The sequence below is a fragment of the Podarcis vaucheri genome, assembly GCF_965113315.1.
Source record: "Podarcis vaucheri genome assembly, chromosome: 3".
In the NCBI taxonomy this organism is placed as follows: domain Eukaryota; kingdom Metazoa; phylum Chordata; class Lepidosauria; order Squamata; family Lacertidae; genus Podarcis; species Podarcis vaucheri.
The window spans coordinates 48,169,364-48,186,742 of NC_138761.1; the positions used below are offsets into that span (position 1 = coordinate 48,169,364).

Genomic DNA, 17,379 nt, shown 5'->3' on the forward strand with positions numbered 1-17,379 from the left:
CAGGGCTTCGAGCCTGGTTTATTCATGCCTGAGAGCCAGCTGTATATTTATGGTGTCTCCCGCATCTGGGCAGAAGAAGGCAGGAGCGCTTGCAGTTCAGCCCATAAAGTACAGCCTAAGAGCCTGGGAGCACCTTCCTCTTTGTTCTTCCTTGTGTGTTTGTGCATGTCTTGCCACCTCCCTCTCCCTCTCCAGCAGCTGCGTGAGCTCTGAGTGCTGTCCCTGTCATTGCTGCCCTTGGATCCCTGCACTAATGTTAGTTAGGGGCTTGGAGACACACAGGAAGCAGCCATAGACACCACCTCACCAGCCCTCATTATTGACACCTCATTGACACACTGTCCCATTAGATCCATTTCTGTTGAAAAATATTGTGGCTTGGGGCAAGACAGGTGCACAGCTACTGTAGGTGTGGGAGTGGGGAGAAAAGGGCAAGAAAAGGCAGGGAAATGGGGGAGCAGCTCTGATTCGCTCTAGGAAAAGCAGCTTCCCTAGCTGTCAAGTTGAAAGGATACATTCAGGCATAATATTTGTAACATTTAACAACTTTAAAAATGTGCCCCCCTGTAATTTTTGTAACAATATTCTATACCATCTCTATGGAAGTTTCCTTGGTCTCAGGGTCAGGATCTAGATTAATATTGACTGGCTTAGCTATTTTTGATGTGATCAATGTCTAGCCAAGGTCTAAGCAGATTAGGTTTCTAGTTGCTTAAACAGGTTGTGTTTGACAAGGATAGAAGGAGATGAAATTTGCCAGGCATAATGCTTGGGAACTGAATGAATGGAGAACTATCATGAGCATGATTCATAATTTACTTAGAACAATATGAGGACTCTTTTTTTCAAAAGTTCCATATAGAATCATAGAATTGTAGAATTGGAAGGGACCCTGAGAGCCATCTAGTCCAAACCCCGTGATGCAGGAATCTCAACTAAATCATACATGAAAAATGGCTATTCAGCCTCCGCATAAAAAGTAGAGTACATCACCTCCCCAGGGCATCTATTTCACTGGCAAACAACTCTTATCGACAGAAAAGGCTTTCTGATGTTTAGCCGGAGTCTCCTTTTTTGTAACTTAAAGCCATTGGTTTGGGTCCTACCCTCCAGAGCAGACTAAAACAAGCTTGTTCCATCTTACATGTGTCAGCTCTTTAGATATTTGAAGATGGCTATCAATTTCAGTATTCCCATTGAAAAGTTTTCACTGAAATTTAGTGGTGGATTGCTTATTCTTATAAGTGTAATAATTTTGCCTCTTTTGAAATATCAGGGGAGAGATTAAAAGCCAGTTGTTTTCCTTTTTCTTCTCTTCTAGGCCCTTGATGAGCCTCCATATTTGACAGTGGGCACTGATGTGAGTGCAAAATATAGAGGGGCCTTCTGTGAGGCCAAAATCAAGACAACAAAAAGACTGGTCAAAGTCAAGGTATGTATGTGTGTAATTTTTCATTTAAAAAATAGCATATATTCAGAGCACTCCACAATGTATTGGTCTTGAAGTGAGGCATTTTAAGAGGGATGAGTTAGTGAAGTACTTCACTAGGACTGAGTGCTCAGTTGTTCTCCCTCTCCAGTAGATTAACTTCCTAACAGTTTCTAAGATCACTTTGAGGTAGGGACACAAATGATAAGCAGCACCAAAATGTCATTAGTGTTGTTTTAAAAGCAACACCAAAATGTAGACGTTGCATAATCATTTAATAATCCTGCTAAATTTCATTATGCCACCAATATATCTGAAAATAAAGAAAAGCTATAGCCCTCTTCAGGTGTTCTGATTAGGATTTGGGGAGGCTACAGGGATAAGCACACTACATCTGTTTGTTTCCCTTCTTGGTTTGTCACCCTTCACAAGTTGGAAGGCAAAGTTTTGAAGCAGGAAGCCTCATGTGGTGGATGTTCCCTGTGTATTTCAAAACCCTGCTTTTATAAAATAATCATTTGTATTAATGTAAAGTGCTGTTTGTTTTTAAGTAGTTTAGTTAATCAGTTAAATCCAAATCTCCTGCTCAAAACACTCAAGTTCTATGGGATTCAGTTTTCTATAAATAGGCAGTATAAATGTATGTATCTTCTATTGTTTGTGTGTAATACTTCAGTCATAAGCTAATGATGTTATTACTGACTACTTTTCTGTGCCACCCTTCCTTCAAGGAGTTAGGGAAGCATGCATGTGGTAATCTCACAACAATTGATGCTGCTTCATGGCTGAGCAGGAATATGAACAAAGGTTTTCTTAGTCCAACTCCAGCACTGTGTCCTTTGCATTACGTCTCGTTTTCCTTTATAAGGGAAAAAAAGCAAAATGAATTAATGGAGATTATAAAATGGGTGGCGCTTCTAATGTTTTAGATTTTAGTGGCAAATAGGGCCATAAATAGGGGAGACATGATATATATAGTTATTTGTCTGCTAGTGGCGTAATTTGCAGCTACTGTAGACTGGCTAAGCTCAAACTCAGAAATATCTGTACACCATGTGGGGATGTTGAAAACGGATGTGCCCTAGTTGTGGAATGCCCTTCTGTTAGATGTATGTTTAGTGCCTATTATTTTTTCATTTTGTTGCCAAGTGAAAAAACTATTCATTTGCCCAGGCAATTGTAGGATATTAGCTTTATTTATTGCTGGAGGTTGCAGGCCCCCTCTGTCCTTGAATAAAGGCCTGTATTTTAATGATTTGGGCTTTAATCATATTTGCTCTTATTATGAAGTGGATTTTTAAAATTGCAATTTGGATGAGTTTTACTTGTATTGTTCACCACCACAAGATTGGTTATAATGAAGGGCGGCCTAGAAACATCCTAAATAAATAAATAGTAAAGATAGCTATACGTACACTTGCTCTGCTTTAACAATCCTTTAAATTGTGCTTTGCAGGTAACATTTAGGCATGATTCATCAACTGTGGAAGTTCAGGATGATCACATAAAAGGCCCTTTAAAGGTAATATATTTGAATGATTAATCATGAAAAATATTTCCTAACAAATCAATATATTTACAGTGATGTATATATAGATATAAAGTTAGGTGTAATTATTGAATAATCCTACTACATTGCACCACAATTACCTTGTGAAGAATGAACAGTTATTATTTAAGCAGGATATAATATAGTTTGCATAGTATTAAAATCTGAGCTGTTCTAGAGTAGCTTGTTTCTGGCATGGTACGTACAGTGATAGAACAGATTCTGCAAATAAATGGGTTGGGATCCAAAGGATAACACACAGTGTTCTGGCCTCTCCTTTTCACTGCAGCTTCCTGGGCTTCCCTTTCCCAGCCCAGAAAAGCCACTCCTGAGGGTCAGGGAAAAGTACAGAATGGTGTGCAATATGTGTGCCAGGAATTGACAACACACATTGCTATGCACATGTGGAAGTGTCTTCTGTTCACTTATTGGCCTCTTTGGATCTCGGATCAAGTGTTCTGTACGGTGTCTTGGCGTAGCCATTTCTTCTGATGAAAAATTTAGGCCAGGTCTAGTATGCTGTGCGGAGAGTCATGCAAGGGACCTGTGTTAGTCTTTTTGAATTTAAGTCTCCCGCACCCCCTTTGAACCGCTGGACCACATCCCCATCCCCTATCACAAACTGCTTTTGATACACCCCTCAGTTTGAAAAGTGCTTGTCATGTGGTTCAGGGGCTGCTGTACAAGGACTAAAGTCTTGAGCCCCCATTAATAGCTATTAGATTTTTGACTGAGCATGTTAAGGAAAGTGCCTGGCTGGGTAATTTTTTAGAGTCCAGGACAATTCTGGTCTGTGGGGGTTGGACTAGATAACCCATGTGGTCCCTCCCAACTCTACAATTCTGTGATTCTATGATTCTTTATTTACAGAAATTTCTTGAAATTATTGTAGTGAATGAATAAGTGTAGGAAAATGTGTTGGGAATGGATAATCTTGTGAATTTTGCCAAGAAGACAAATGAGCAGGATACTTAAATTCCTGTCAGTTTCTCCTCACAGATCTTTCATTAAAATCCATGTATTTTTTTCTGTTTTCCAGTTGTTTGGCACATCTAAAACACATAGTTTGCAAATAACTACATTCAGAACTGCATGCCTGCAAATATTACTTTTTATGGAATATATAGTGTTGGCTTTGAGATTAACAATGAATTTATTATTTTAAGCAGTATCAAAATTTTAGTTTTAATAGGACAGACAGTGACTGCTGCCTACAGTGGCCTTGACCGTATTGATGCAGCTGCATACTTTGCTCACTCCCACAGTTGTTGGAAATGTTTCCTTAAATCCAGTAGCTGCCAGCAAAGCTGTTTGTTAGTTGGAATTGTTGGTTGCTGCTGCAGAGCAGTGAAGAGAGAAGGGAATTCCTGTTGTTATCTGCATGTGCTAGGAGGCAGGGGAGCATTGTGATCAGCACTGTGGAAGTACACTGTTGCTGACAGGCAAAAGGGGTTGTTATACTGGCAGTCAGCAACCACACACACACTTTCACAGTGCAGACTGTGAGACCCCTTGCTTCAGCACCAGCTCCTAATGTTTATGACAAGAACTATCCTGTCTCCCCGTCAGCAGCTTCTAGCAGTGCTGCTCAGCTCACTGATTCACTGGCTGGTGCTGCGTAAACAAGACCATATGCCTGGTTCCAACCAGAAGAATGAATAGTTTAGAGACTTCTCATGAACTTAAGTACTTTTATTTATATGCTGCCTTTCCATAGTTAAAGCTATGCTCAAGGCCCCTTACAATATAAGAAAAAGACATAATTACAAACATAAGTAGTCATCAACAATAAAGAAAATGCCAAAAAGTACAAAACCAAATTGAAAAAAGATCCACTTAAATCATAGTATCTAAAACAAAGATGCAAAATAAATACTATCAATAAGAGCAACAACCCCCCTCCCCAACAGAAGTACCTAGGCAACACCCCAGCGTAAGCAGCCTCAGCTATTGTAGCAGGAGTCAGTCAACACCCTGCCCTCCCAGGACAGGTGGGGAAAAGGCCAGCAAGGCAGGGAGCAGGTCTTCCAGGATTCAATGGAGTTCTCATAAGCACATCCTGCTTCAGCCAGAGATGACCTGCTATCCCTTTTCTTGCAACATGTTTCACTTTTCGTGGTGTGACGCAAAGAATATGTTTGGGAGTTAAATTCTGCTGCTTTGGGTGTATTTCCCTGTTTCCTGGTGGAAACAAGCCAATGCAGGATTTAACTCTGCCCTCCTACCCATCAGGTGATATAAAAAATGATGTCAGCTTATGGACAGATGGACGTGATTTGAAGGAAATGGCTTGGTGGGCCAAGCGTGCCAACAGGCTGGAGGTTTCTCATTCCTACCCTAAAATAAGCAAGTGTAACCATTAGACTTTCTGAAATGGTGTGTGTTTTACTTGCTGATTCCTTAAGTTGTTGAATAAAGCTCCGCAGTCACTCATCTAATAGTGAAAACAGCACACGGCAGAAAAATATTGTTCCTTCTAGAGAACAATGAATGGTAACTGCCATTAAAATGTAAAACAAGTGGTAGTATGATGGAGGAAATGTAGTTTCCTTTTTGTTTTCTATAATATTAATTACTCCTTTCATAAGAACTCTCCAGGTAGCATAAGACAGGAGACAGAAAGGAAATATGTGGTTAATTTAAAGAGGCATGCAGCTTTTTTTATATAGGAATATTTAAAATACTACTTTAGAGAGAAAATGTGTGACTTTTTCAGTCCGTCATGCTCAAAAATCTAATAGCTATAATGATTAGAGATTTTCTTTCTTTAATCTTTGAGATTCAGAGAAATTGAAACATTAGTGCCTACTTATTTAGACTTTAAAGGCATGGTAGAAAGAAGTTTGTTTTTTGTTTTAGGCAACTATTCTAGGGAATAACTTTGACCATTAGCTCTTGTTCACCATCTGCTGGCAGTAAGGAAGTAGTAATAGGCAGATCAGCATTTCTGAAAAGTGCCTTTTGGAAGCATTTTGGGGTAAAAGTTGGGAAAGCTGTCTTTTAAAAATAATTTAGGCATACCGACTCATAAAAAACACTTGTTTTTAAGCATAATTTTTGTGTACTCCAGGGTAGCAGTTCTATGCTAATTAATTGATTTTCTTTGGCTTATAGTTCTATATACTGAGTTGAATCCAGATTTTTCATGAGTGGAGCTCCACTCATAAGACATTTTCAAAGGGGGATACAATTTTCACTGATTTATCCTTCCCCTTTCAGCCCTCATATCCCCCCTGCCACCCCTCCCCCCGCTCTGGTGGGTTGAAGGACCCTTCAGAATAGGTAGCACAGGGGACTGCAAGAGGAAATGGTGATATTTATCTCCTTTCCTTCCTTCAGTGGTGGTTTCCACTAGATCTTAGTCCCAAAAAGCTCTTCTGTTCACTGGATCCAACCAAAGGTGGTGTGTCCCATAAATAATAACTTCACTGAATGTTTGGGCAGGTGTGTTATACATTCCAGCCATGTCTGAGCAGTCATGTTATACTATGTGTTCACTTTGGTGGAAGTCAGTAATGTATGTCTCTGTTTTTTCATGAACTTGTGTCATATGTACTAGTGTTTTTTAAAATCTGAGTTCCGGATTATTGGTTATAATAGTTATATTTAAAGGTATAAGATAACATCTGGAGGAGAATTTCAAAACTGCAACTTCTGTAGGCCAGGATCCAAAGTGTATTGTGAGTGCACCATGGCTGTTCATCTCCCCTGCCCAGGTACTCCTGAAGGTCAGGAGATCATCAACCTCCATAGCAGGTGTGGGCAACCTTTGGTCCTCCCATTCCCCCCCCCCCTGAAGTCCAACTTCCATCATCCCTGACCAGTGTAACAGGAAGGGCTGCAGCCAGAAAAGAAAACTGACCATCTGCCCCATTTGCCCATCTCTTTGCACACAGTTCTCTTTGAATCTTCATCATAGAACATATTTTGTCATTTTAAAAAAGATGCCTTCATATAATTTTATACATTGCATGTTCTGATATTTATAGCTTTCTTGGTTTGAGTGAAACAAAATTCACTTGTGAAATAATCCTATTAAGTAGTTCTAAAAGGCACCCTCTTGGTACAAATAGATATATAGTTTGAAGTCTGAAAAGTAAAACCTGACATAACATTAGATTGCCTCAGAGGCATGTTACAGAGCCTTGTGTGAAGATGGTATGTTTTTCAGAATTCCCCTTCCCCCAAAATGCAGCCACACACACTTTATCTGTAGATTGGTTTTTGAGAGCAGAAAGTGAATTTCAAAAGAATAAAAAATGAAATGTTCAATATTTTCTAATTATTGCCTTGGAGATTACCTAAGTGGCTTTTATGTTTTAGGTAGGAACTGTGGTGGAAGTAAGGAATCCAGATGGAACATATCAGGAGGCTGTCATCAACAAATTAACAGATGCTAGTTGGTACACTGTAGGTAAGGAAAAGCAACTCCATTTTTCACCAATCCAAAAATTACAGGTCAGGAAAAATATGTGTTTTTTCTTCCATAATAAGTAGTGAAATTGAGTTCTTGTTTTTTTATATTTAGTGAGTGTTTTCTTTAATTAAAATCTATATATGGCTTCTTAAGAATATTCTTGGACTTGCTGCTTGACAACAACAGGCAGTAGGCATGGAGATGGGAATGGGGAAAATGAAGAAAATATGGCAGAAGAAAATAGAATAATGTAGATTTATGCAAATTGGTGTGTGGGGGGGTTAGTTTTAGTTTGAGATTATTCAACAACATTTGAAAGGGTCTCCCCCACCTTTAGAAATTTTAAGAGTGTTCCCTGCCACACAAAAATACACAGTTTTATTGAATAGTATTTATACTGTTGTTTTCTTTTACAATCACAACATGTGGGGAAAGTGTAGAATTTGACTAATAACATGTTCATATTAATTTTCTGTCTAAGAAAGAGGGGGCAAGAAAAAGGGACCATTTGATTTTCAGTGAGTCCTATGGTACCTTGAAAAAGACTAAAGACAACATATGAGAAATCACAGTGCGCCTGCTTCTTAGATGCAGGTTTTTCTGAGCTATATTTTTGGAGTTGATTTTAAATTAGAATTAATGATGAAACTATAGTTCTAGTTGGTATGCTCATTCAGGCACTTCAGAATGATGGTTTGTTTCCTCCTCCAACAGCCTTCATGACAAATATCTATCACTTTAATATTGATGCCTACTAAGAAAAGATAACATTTCTCAAGATGCAAAACTTATCTGCATGCATTTCCAGAGTTAATTAATATTTCCATAAGCCTTGTTCCTTTATTAATTTTTTTATAAGTAAAGTTTTCAGATTCATGGAGGGCGGGATAGGAAAAATCCAGTAGATCTTTTTCCTGTAAAACACTGCCTAGCTTCCAGCTTACAAATTTGATTTTAAGACTGCAATGCAAAGTGTACTTATTTGAGAGTGAGCTCCACTTGAACTTACTTCTTAGTTTTGAGTAAACATGCATACATTCAACATTTGTTTAACGAAGGCTTTTCAGTAAGAAGTGCAGCCTTTTGCTTTTAATTAAAAATGCAAACAATATTACAAAGGCTGCTTTTGCACACAAATCAGGCATGAGCTGTGTGCTAGTGCACACATCCCTAGTGTTCCCATTTCACTCCTTCTTTCTACAGTAGATAAACAAAGCACAAACAGTCAAGCTTAGAGGTACATGCAAACCTGGGATTCTGGCTTGTTTCACTCAGCAAACCATGATTGCTATGCCGACAACAAAGCATGACCTTCAAGTTAATTGTTTTGTCTGGCTGAAACACACCATGATCCCAGGTGTAGATTTTGCACTGACCAAGCCTAAATTTGGCTTTTAATTGATTTTATTAGTTTGCATTTCATTATATTTGTATAAAGCAATGAATGCATGCAATAATAAATGAATAGAATAGAATAGAATAGAATAATAAAAATAGCCTGTTGGTTTGTTTATCCACTTGTGGAAGGGAGACGCAAAATAGGAACACTAGGGCTGTATGCATGAGCATGCACCCCATTCATAGTACTGTTTAATCGACCAAACCTTATGGCTTAGAAATATGTGCAAACATAGACTAATTTTTGGTCTGAAATAGTAACCCCTCCAAAGAAAAGGAAAGAAATATCCAGCATCTCTTGATGCTATTCCTCACTCTTTATTTTCTGTTTCTATTACTTTTTGGTATTTAGTCTTTTGCAGTTCAAAATAGTTTGAAATGTTAGAACTGAGTGAATGCAAAAAGGCCGAAGATTGAAAGGAAAGATCAAGCTGTACCCTCCATGTTCACCAGCAGTCTCTTTAAGCTGCAATCCTTCTTGCTCCAGTGGATTAGTATACATAGGATAACAGAGTGAGCATTCTCCCACAGGGGGACTGTCTTGGCTTCCTCTGTCTCCACACATCTTTTTTAGTTTGATTTCAACATTTCAAACAATAGTAAAAAAATTAAAAGCACCCTCCCATTTACCAAAGAAGAGAGGGCCTATCACCATAATTACCCAGGTGAATGGATTTGTAAAAGCCCTGTTTAGAGGCTGCATTTCTACCATAAATAAGTACCTGGCCAGTACTCTCCCCCAGTAGGGATGGATAACTAATGTGTGAGGATCTCCAGAGGCCTCCAGCATGCAAGCCAGATAAAATCCTCTAGCTATGTAACTGGGGAGACAAGACCAAGAAAGAAAAAGTATTTGAAGATTCTCTAGAAGCTGGACTAATTGAAACTAAGGACAAGAAAAATACTGTGTCAATCCGAAAGTAGAGGAGGAGACTCCAAACAACTTCAGTCCTAAGTTCTTCTAAAAGCAGCCCTCCGAGTACTCTAAGCCAAGATGGCAGTGGCAGCACAAGCCCACAATCACGGTTGGAGATTACTGTTGAGATTCTCAAATGTTTGGAAGGGTTGGAAGTGGAGAATGTCATGCCCTGAAATTTCAGAAGTTCTTTCCTGTCCATTGTCCAAATATCAGAGGATCACCTCAGCATTTCAGCATTTCCTCCATTAAAGACATTAAACTAGCATCTCACTAAAGCAAAGTACAGGGGGTTATATTCAGGAAAAGGGAAACACATTAAATTTTGGACTTCCAAATAATCCTTCATCATCTGCAGACATGCAGATACTGCATAAAGACCCTGTGCTCCTTACTGACTGGGCTTACATCATCTCTACAGTTTACAACAACTATTCAAATATACAATAAGAAGCATGTAAAAATTTGAAATTGGAGATCATCAGCTGTTGCAGAGATGCTTTCTTAATTGTCTGCATAAGGCTGACAGCAGATCTTCTTGCCAACAATAATAGTTGCAGATGACCAGTAGCCTTAACTCAGAGATCTCAGCTCCACTCAAGGTAGAAAAATTCTTAGGTTGGTGGACTTCAGGGTTACCCTTGATATATAGCTTCTCATCCAGAAATCCAGTTGGGTCATCTAAACTACAAATGCTGATCAGAGCACATGGGAGGCTCACTACACGGAAGCATTGATTTCGTGATCACCAGAGGATCTCAGAGGAACATAATCTCAGGAGTATAAAACCTTCTGGAACTCAAGCTGATCGGATTGGCTTTGCTCTACTTCTCTTACCTTCTACAGGCACATCATCTCCTGATCAAGATGGGCACTCGAGGTCTGCATCAAGAGAAGGGGGGCCCTTGATCAAAATTAGTCTGTGGTACACAAAAAAGGGACCCTCAGTACCTAAAAGGGAAACAATCTCTAGACCTAGCAGATACTATTCGGTGATAGAAATGTCTGCAAAAAGATAATGCAACACACAAATAAACTCTTGAGTATTTTATTGATAAATTGGAATATTGTCCCTTACTGAGCCATCTCCAGAGTTCTGCTTTGCAAAACTCTCAAGAAGAAAAATACCTACACAGCCTAATTCCCTAGAGTACAAAATTGCAAAAAAAAAAAAAGATTGCAAGAGTTTCATATGGAATGTTTCCCATTATTAAAATGTCGTCCTTTTATGAAATATTGAATGCCAAAGTACAGTGGTGCCCCGCAAGACGAATGCCTCGCAAGACGAAAAGCTCGCTAGACGAAAGGGTTTTTCGGTTTTGCGTTGCTTCGCTAGACGAATTTCCCTATGGGCTTGCTTCGCAAGACGAAAACGTCTTGTGCTTTTTTTTAAAAGCCGCTTGAAGAGGCGCAGTTGCGACGGACCGTGCTTTGCAAGACGAAAAACATCGCAAGACGAAAAGACTCGTGGAATGAATTATTTTTGTCTTGCGAGGCACCACTGTACATCTTAATGCTTTGACTGACTAATATGGGGAATTATTATTAGTGATGGACATTGAAAAGAGAATTTTTATTTTTTTTCTTCTCAAAATCTGATTTTGTCTAGGCAGCTATTATTCAAGGACAACTTATGAAATATCTGTTCAGTGTGTTATACATGTCAACCTTGTAAACAAAATGCATTAAGACAGTAGAAAATGCAGAAACATGTTGTTAAAGTATAGTGCATTTATATAAATTAGTGATATTTTGTGTCACCTACACTTCAGTAACTCCCTTTAAGGATGTATTAAAAATAGAGAAGTATTTAGACGCCAGTTTAAATAATAGGATTATGGGCTCCATGGAGCATTGGCTTGATTTTGGATGCTGTAATCTTATAAATTGGAATTGCAGTTTCAAGTTGACAAGTCATTTAGAAGAATGTGCTCTTAGAGAACTGTCTAAGTGCATGATATAAATATTGGTTGGGAATTTGTTGAATAAGCAGAAAGTGCTTTTGTCCACAAATAGGCAGGTTGCTGATCTTTCCTGGATGCATCCACTTGTCAAATTGTGCTCCAGGGGATCCCTTGACCTTTCATGAGTTGCTTTTGGGGAAAGGAGGAGGATTGTAGTAAGGGAGCAGAAAAGCCTGTGAATCGTAGTCCTTTGGATCCTGGTCACTTAATTTGAATTCTATAAAAGATATTGCCAGACGACACAAAAATATAGGCTAATAATTCTTTTAAGCTCTACTACTACAATTGGTTATACAAATAACTAATGGTTGAGTCCTTAGAAAGTTCATAAATTATGCCTAATAGATTGCAATGAATTTATAGTAATGGGCAAAACCTATTTAAAAGTGAAAGAGAATGCCTTGAGTTCTTTGTTGATTTACGTTAATAAATAGCTTGGCCTTCATCAGTTTATCACTGATCAATCCTCTTAAGAGTATTATGCCTTGCAAAGGGGTTGGTTTCATTAAACATACAATTAAAAATTATATATACACATGCACAGACACATTTTTAAAGTTTGTACACTCTGTTCAATATATTCCTGTCATACTTTGGGTAGATGCCAAAGCACATTTAGGAATAGTTATTTCTTAGTTACTGTTGAAGTGAATAGGACTTAAATTGTACTTGGGTCTATACTGAATCAACTTTAAGTCATAAGACAAGATTTGCTTGTTTTTAATTGTAATTGGACAAATAGATTAATAATTTGTGTTTCCTTTTTATGTTTGGTTACAGTATTTGATGATGGAGATGAAAAAACTCTTAGACGTTCTTCGCTTTGCCTGAAAGGAGAGAGACATTTTGCTGAAAGTGAAGTAAGTATTTCTGATTAAATGAGAATTAGCTTCTTTTTGTAGATCCATGCTATTCTGAATTTTATTTAGTTATGTTGAAGGAATCTGGCATGTTATCCCACCAATTAAAGGAATGTAGTAACATGGCTTTCTGAAAATAATGGATCATGATGTGAGTCTAAGAAATCATTACTGCTTATTGAGGAGACCTTGCTGTTGAAGTCATAAGCTCATGCTACCATGTCTTAAGCCAAAATACCTTTTACTCCCAGATTAGTTTTTTGTAGAATGGAAAGTGGAGCAGAGAAGATGGGCCATTTGTACAATACAAATTTTAACACAAAATATGCTTAAATATGTTTGCTTTCAGTGATGATAATGTGTATGTTAAATGTATACAAGCATGCTTATGTAAATCAGACTAAAAACAAATAGCTAACACCAGCATGTCCACAGGACAAATAAATTCTATAACAGGGAACCCAAGCATTTAATTAGCTGTGAAAACGTATATAATATTTACTGCTCTATCAAGAGAGAAGTTAATTTCTGGTTAACTTCTTAAGCTATAGTCTCTCTACACTTTGATGTGTTTGTGTAAACCATTCTACACCATGGTAACCTGGTAAGTAACTCCAGAGTCTATGAATTCGCAACTGAAAATTGCTCACATGTGTGGCTGCCTCTCCAGAAAAACAAAAAATGCATAAGCAAACTGAGAACTGTTGCTCTTCACAGTGCAAACTTATGCATGTGTACTCAAGAGTAAGTCCCATTGAGTACAATGAGCCTTACTTCCAGGTGAGTGGATATGAGTGTAGCCCTTAATCTATTCCCAGACTCTAATTCAATGCTGTTTATGCCATATTTTGGAATTTCTGCTGCAAGAGTGATTTAAAAAAAGGATGTTGCTGCTATTTAGCATAGTGAGAAGCAGATACTTTAAAATTTCTCCAAGATGGATCCCTAGGTGCATTGTATCCCTACAACCCTGCTCTTATTTGCTCTCTAATGATTTCCTCTTGATGGTTCTTCATCCTGCTGCAGAGGGCAGCTGTTGCCATTGAGAGTACTATATCTTGGTGCTGTAGAATCAAAAGTTAAATAGAGGGTGTGGGGGAGAGAAAACAGGAATGACTGTACTTACACATTTGTGTCCAAATGTTAGGTATTTTGATAGGCAGATTATATTGTTCAGTGCTGCTCCTTCCAATCTCTGGCATGCTCTTCCTAGAGAGCCTCACCTGATGCCTACATTAATGTCCTTTTGACTCCAGGCAAAAACTTTTCTGTTCTCCCAGGCCTTCTAGCAGCATTTATTATTTGTTATTTATCATTTCTTCCAGTCACTGCAGAGAGATGATAGTTTGGTCAGTTTTAGCTTTCGTTGGGGATGAATCTTGTCAATATGCTAATTGAATTAGTTGCTGGTGGCTGGTTTACATCTGTTTTATGCTGAGTTGGATTTTATGACTGGATCTTATTGTTGAGGTATTGCTGGGCTGGTTTTATTGTTCTATAATTGAATTGCTTTGTTTATAATTTTGTTTCTTTTGCTGTTGTATGTTGCCTAGCGACTCAAAAATGAAAATTTACTTTTTTAAAAAAAAAACCTTGTAAAAGGCTAGTGCTATGGAAAGCACTTCCAAAATTTTGTTGGAATTGTCTAACATCCAAATGCTCCGTTTAGACTTCTTGTGTGCTCGTCTCTTCTTCTGCTGGGTGAGGACTTTTGCCAAGTGTAGTTTCACTTTCAAAGAATCTTGGCTTAGCATTCTGTCTGGGCCTGGAATCTTGGGTTACAACATATTCTAGTCAGTCTCAATAAATCCATGGTTTGAAGTTGGCTTGTTGGGCAGTTAGTTAGTTACTGTTTGTTCTAAACTAGAATTCATGATTTTACATATTATGCTAAACCAAAATTGGTTGCGGGGGGAGAGGGGGACACCCATACTCTGCAGAAGTCCTCCTTCTGCCTCTGCAGGAGGAAAATAAGGAAGCATTTCTCTCAAGCTATTGGAGTCCTGTCCATATAGCACTAAACTGTGGTTTAGCATTACGTATAATCCGAGCCATTGGCTACTCCAGAAGATCACTTTTCGATTTAATTTAATTGCAGTTTTCAGTGCTATGTAATGCATTCATTAATATTCAGACATACTTTGTTGATGAAAATTCCTGAGTCAGTTCAAATGGTGATAAATGTAATGTATTTTTCAACAGACACTAGATCAGCTCCCACTTACCAACCCTGAACATTTTGGGACTCCTGTCATAGGAAAGAAAACAAATAGAGGAAGGAGATCAAATCACATGTAAGTTGTTTTTGTTTGTCATTGTTTGTTGATTTGTTATTATCTTAATTTTCAGCAGGTAGTTTGAAGTTGGTAGAAATGTACCACATAATTTAAACTGAAAGTGCTGTTATGTGGCCCAATGTGTATTGGAAGCAGGACATAAGGGCTATTAAAAAAAACCCAGACAAATTTGTTAATGGCGTGGGACAAGGCCACAGCTGGCCCAGTGTATCTTAGAGTGACATAAGAAGAATCCTACTGGGTTAGAGTAAAGGCCTATCTTGTCCAGCATCCTCTTTCCCACAGTGGACAGTAAGGTGTTTCAGCGTAACACACAAAAAGGGCATAAACACAACAAAACTATTTTTCTGTTTCCTAGTGACTAGTTCTCAGAGGCATACTGCTTCTGAACCTAGAAGTTTGGCCATTTGTAAAAAGATCTTGCATGAGTTCCTCATTTTAAAATTATATCTAAGCCAGTGGCCATCATTAGATACTGTGGCAGTGAATGCCCGGTCAGAAGTAAGATATGTCTATATAAGGAGGTACTTTTTAGACAGTCCTGAATCGACTGTTTGTTATTTTTGGAGGTTGGCTTCACGTGCTGGTAGTTGTAAGGTAGAATCAGCCTTGAACTCCTAGTGTAAGTACAACTTTCCCCTTGTATTTAGTAGTGGGCTGAAGAGAGGCTACTCAAGTCTGCCATGCTTACTTGTACTACTGGATATGGGTTTTGGATCTTTCTTCTGTTCTTTATTTAAATATTTTTTGTTGTATACTATATGGCGGGCGTTGCACACATTCAGAAAAAGTGGTGGTAGTCATTGGTACCGTGTTATGGATATAGGTTATGGGGGGCACAGGTGACAGAGATGCTGTTCTCTGAATTTTAACTCAGCAGATCAAACATTGAAATAGAGACATAAATGCAAATGTAATGAAGCACCTATATCAGAATATATATTTCTTTTTGTGTGTGTTTGCATATGGCAAAACACTGTTTGTATCTTTTTTCAAAAAGTTGCAAAGATGTATCAGAAACCTTTCCACTGAAGAATCCTTGCCAAGTGCACCATGAATACAAGCACTTTGATAATGGTTTATTCTTGACTAATCTTGGTTTTTGTTAATAGTACTGCTAAAGTTTTGTTTCGTCTGTACTCTCCTCTCATTTGCAGACACAATGTATTTGTAGTTGGCTTTAATACAGCTTGAAATCAACAGGTTTTTCTTTCACTTGCTACTTTGTTTGTATCAGGATTCTTAGTGAGACTTGCATAGCTTTGGGAACAAGACTGATTCCTTTATTTCCAATAATTATGACATACGTATTTTGTCCAGTTACTTGCCTCAAATGGTTACCCAGTTAAACTGTCAGGTTCTGACTATTAACTGATTGGATGACAATCCACCCAGCCCTGATTGGTTTCTGAGTCACTAGAAGGCTGACCATCATATGTGAATTCGTCCTTCACATGGGGATTTAAAAACTGGTGGCTACCATTTGTTACTTGCTCGCAATTCCCCTCAGAATAATACTATGTGATGTAGTGTCATTCCAAGGGCATTATGAGGAACATGGTGGCTACCAGCATGGAAGACTACTTTCACGCCCCTGGGAGACTGCTATCACTGTACCACCACTGTTGGGGGTTGGGAAAGAATGAAAAGTGAGAGTGAAAGGGATGGACCCTATAGCAGTCCCCACTTCCCAAAATCCAAGCTAAAGTTCATTTGTAGTTTGACCCTAATCAAAATTCTGAACTATATAGCACAATTTAACTTGGAGCTCTTTTCCTTATAGCCCAGAAGAAGAATCTTCCTCATCCTCAAGTGATGAAGATGAAGATGACAGAAAACAAACTGATGAACTGTTAGGAAAAGTTGTTTGTGTAGACTACGTTAGTGCGGATAAAAAGAAAAACCTCTGGTTCCCAGCTTTGGTAAGTGTTTCAATTTTATATTGTTTAATAGCTTTATTTTGAAGAGAGAGAAAAGTACCTAGAAATTATATTTTGCGCTTTGAGATATTCCTCTTTCATAATTTAAAACCACCACGTTAAACGAGGTCAGAATAGTCTTACTATCTACAATTCTAGGGCAGTAACTTCATAAAGTGCACATATTGTAAAAACTGTGCAGTTTAATAACACATAAGTGCCAAGTCAGTCTGTATACAATAAAGCAGAATTTTAAAAAAAATGTAAAACAGAGCACTGCTTCTTTTCTTTTTACATATTTTATGGTCCCTATTATTTTCCATGCTATTAGTCCAGCTTCCAATTGCATAAGAAGGTCAAAGGCAAAAGCTGCTGTATTGTTCTTATTTTATGCTGCAAAACATACAGATTGCTGGATCTGTATTCTGAAGTGGTGTACCAGTTGCTAGGGAGAAACAGCAGCAGTGGGCTACTTTTTTCATTCCCTCCCTGTGGGCTTCCTGAAAGCATCTGGCTAGCCAAGGTTAGGAAAACAGGCTCGACTAGATTGACCCTGAGTCAGGAATGTTTTTATCAATCCTTTTGCTGCATGGAATTCTTTTTACACTTACTTACTTGAGAATATTAACA

At 38.2% G+C, this 17,379-nt stretch overlaps 1 protein-coding gene across 6 annotated transcripts in view; it reads left to right on the forward strand.

The window, feature by feature from the left end:
* ARID4B (AT-rich interaction domain 4B) overlaps nucleotides 1-17,379 on the forward strand; it is an 82,845-nt gene that overhangs the window by 27,657 nt on the left and 37,809 nt on the right. For all 6 annotated transcript variants that reach the window (XM_082214982.1, XM_082214981.1, XM_082214980.1 and 3 more), the window contains exons 3-8: nucleotides 1,322-1,432; nucleotides 2,886-2,951; nucleotides 7,302-7,392; nucleotides 12,454-12,533; nucleotides 14,736-14,827; nucleotides 16,614-16,752. In XM_082214982.1, the coding sequence (XP_082071108.1) occupies nucleotides 1,322-1,432; nucleotides 2,886-2,951; nucleotides 7,302-7,392; nucleotides 12,454-12,533; nucleotides 14,736-14,827; nucleotides 16,614-16,752 (579 nt within the window). The remainder of the gene's footprint in view (nucleotides 1-1,321; nucleotides 1,433-2,885; nucleotides 2,952-7,301; nucleotides 7,393-12,453; nucleotides 12,534-14,735; nucleotides 14,828-16,613; nucleotides 16,753-17,379) is intronic.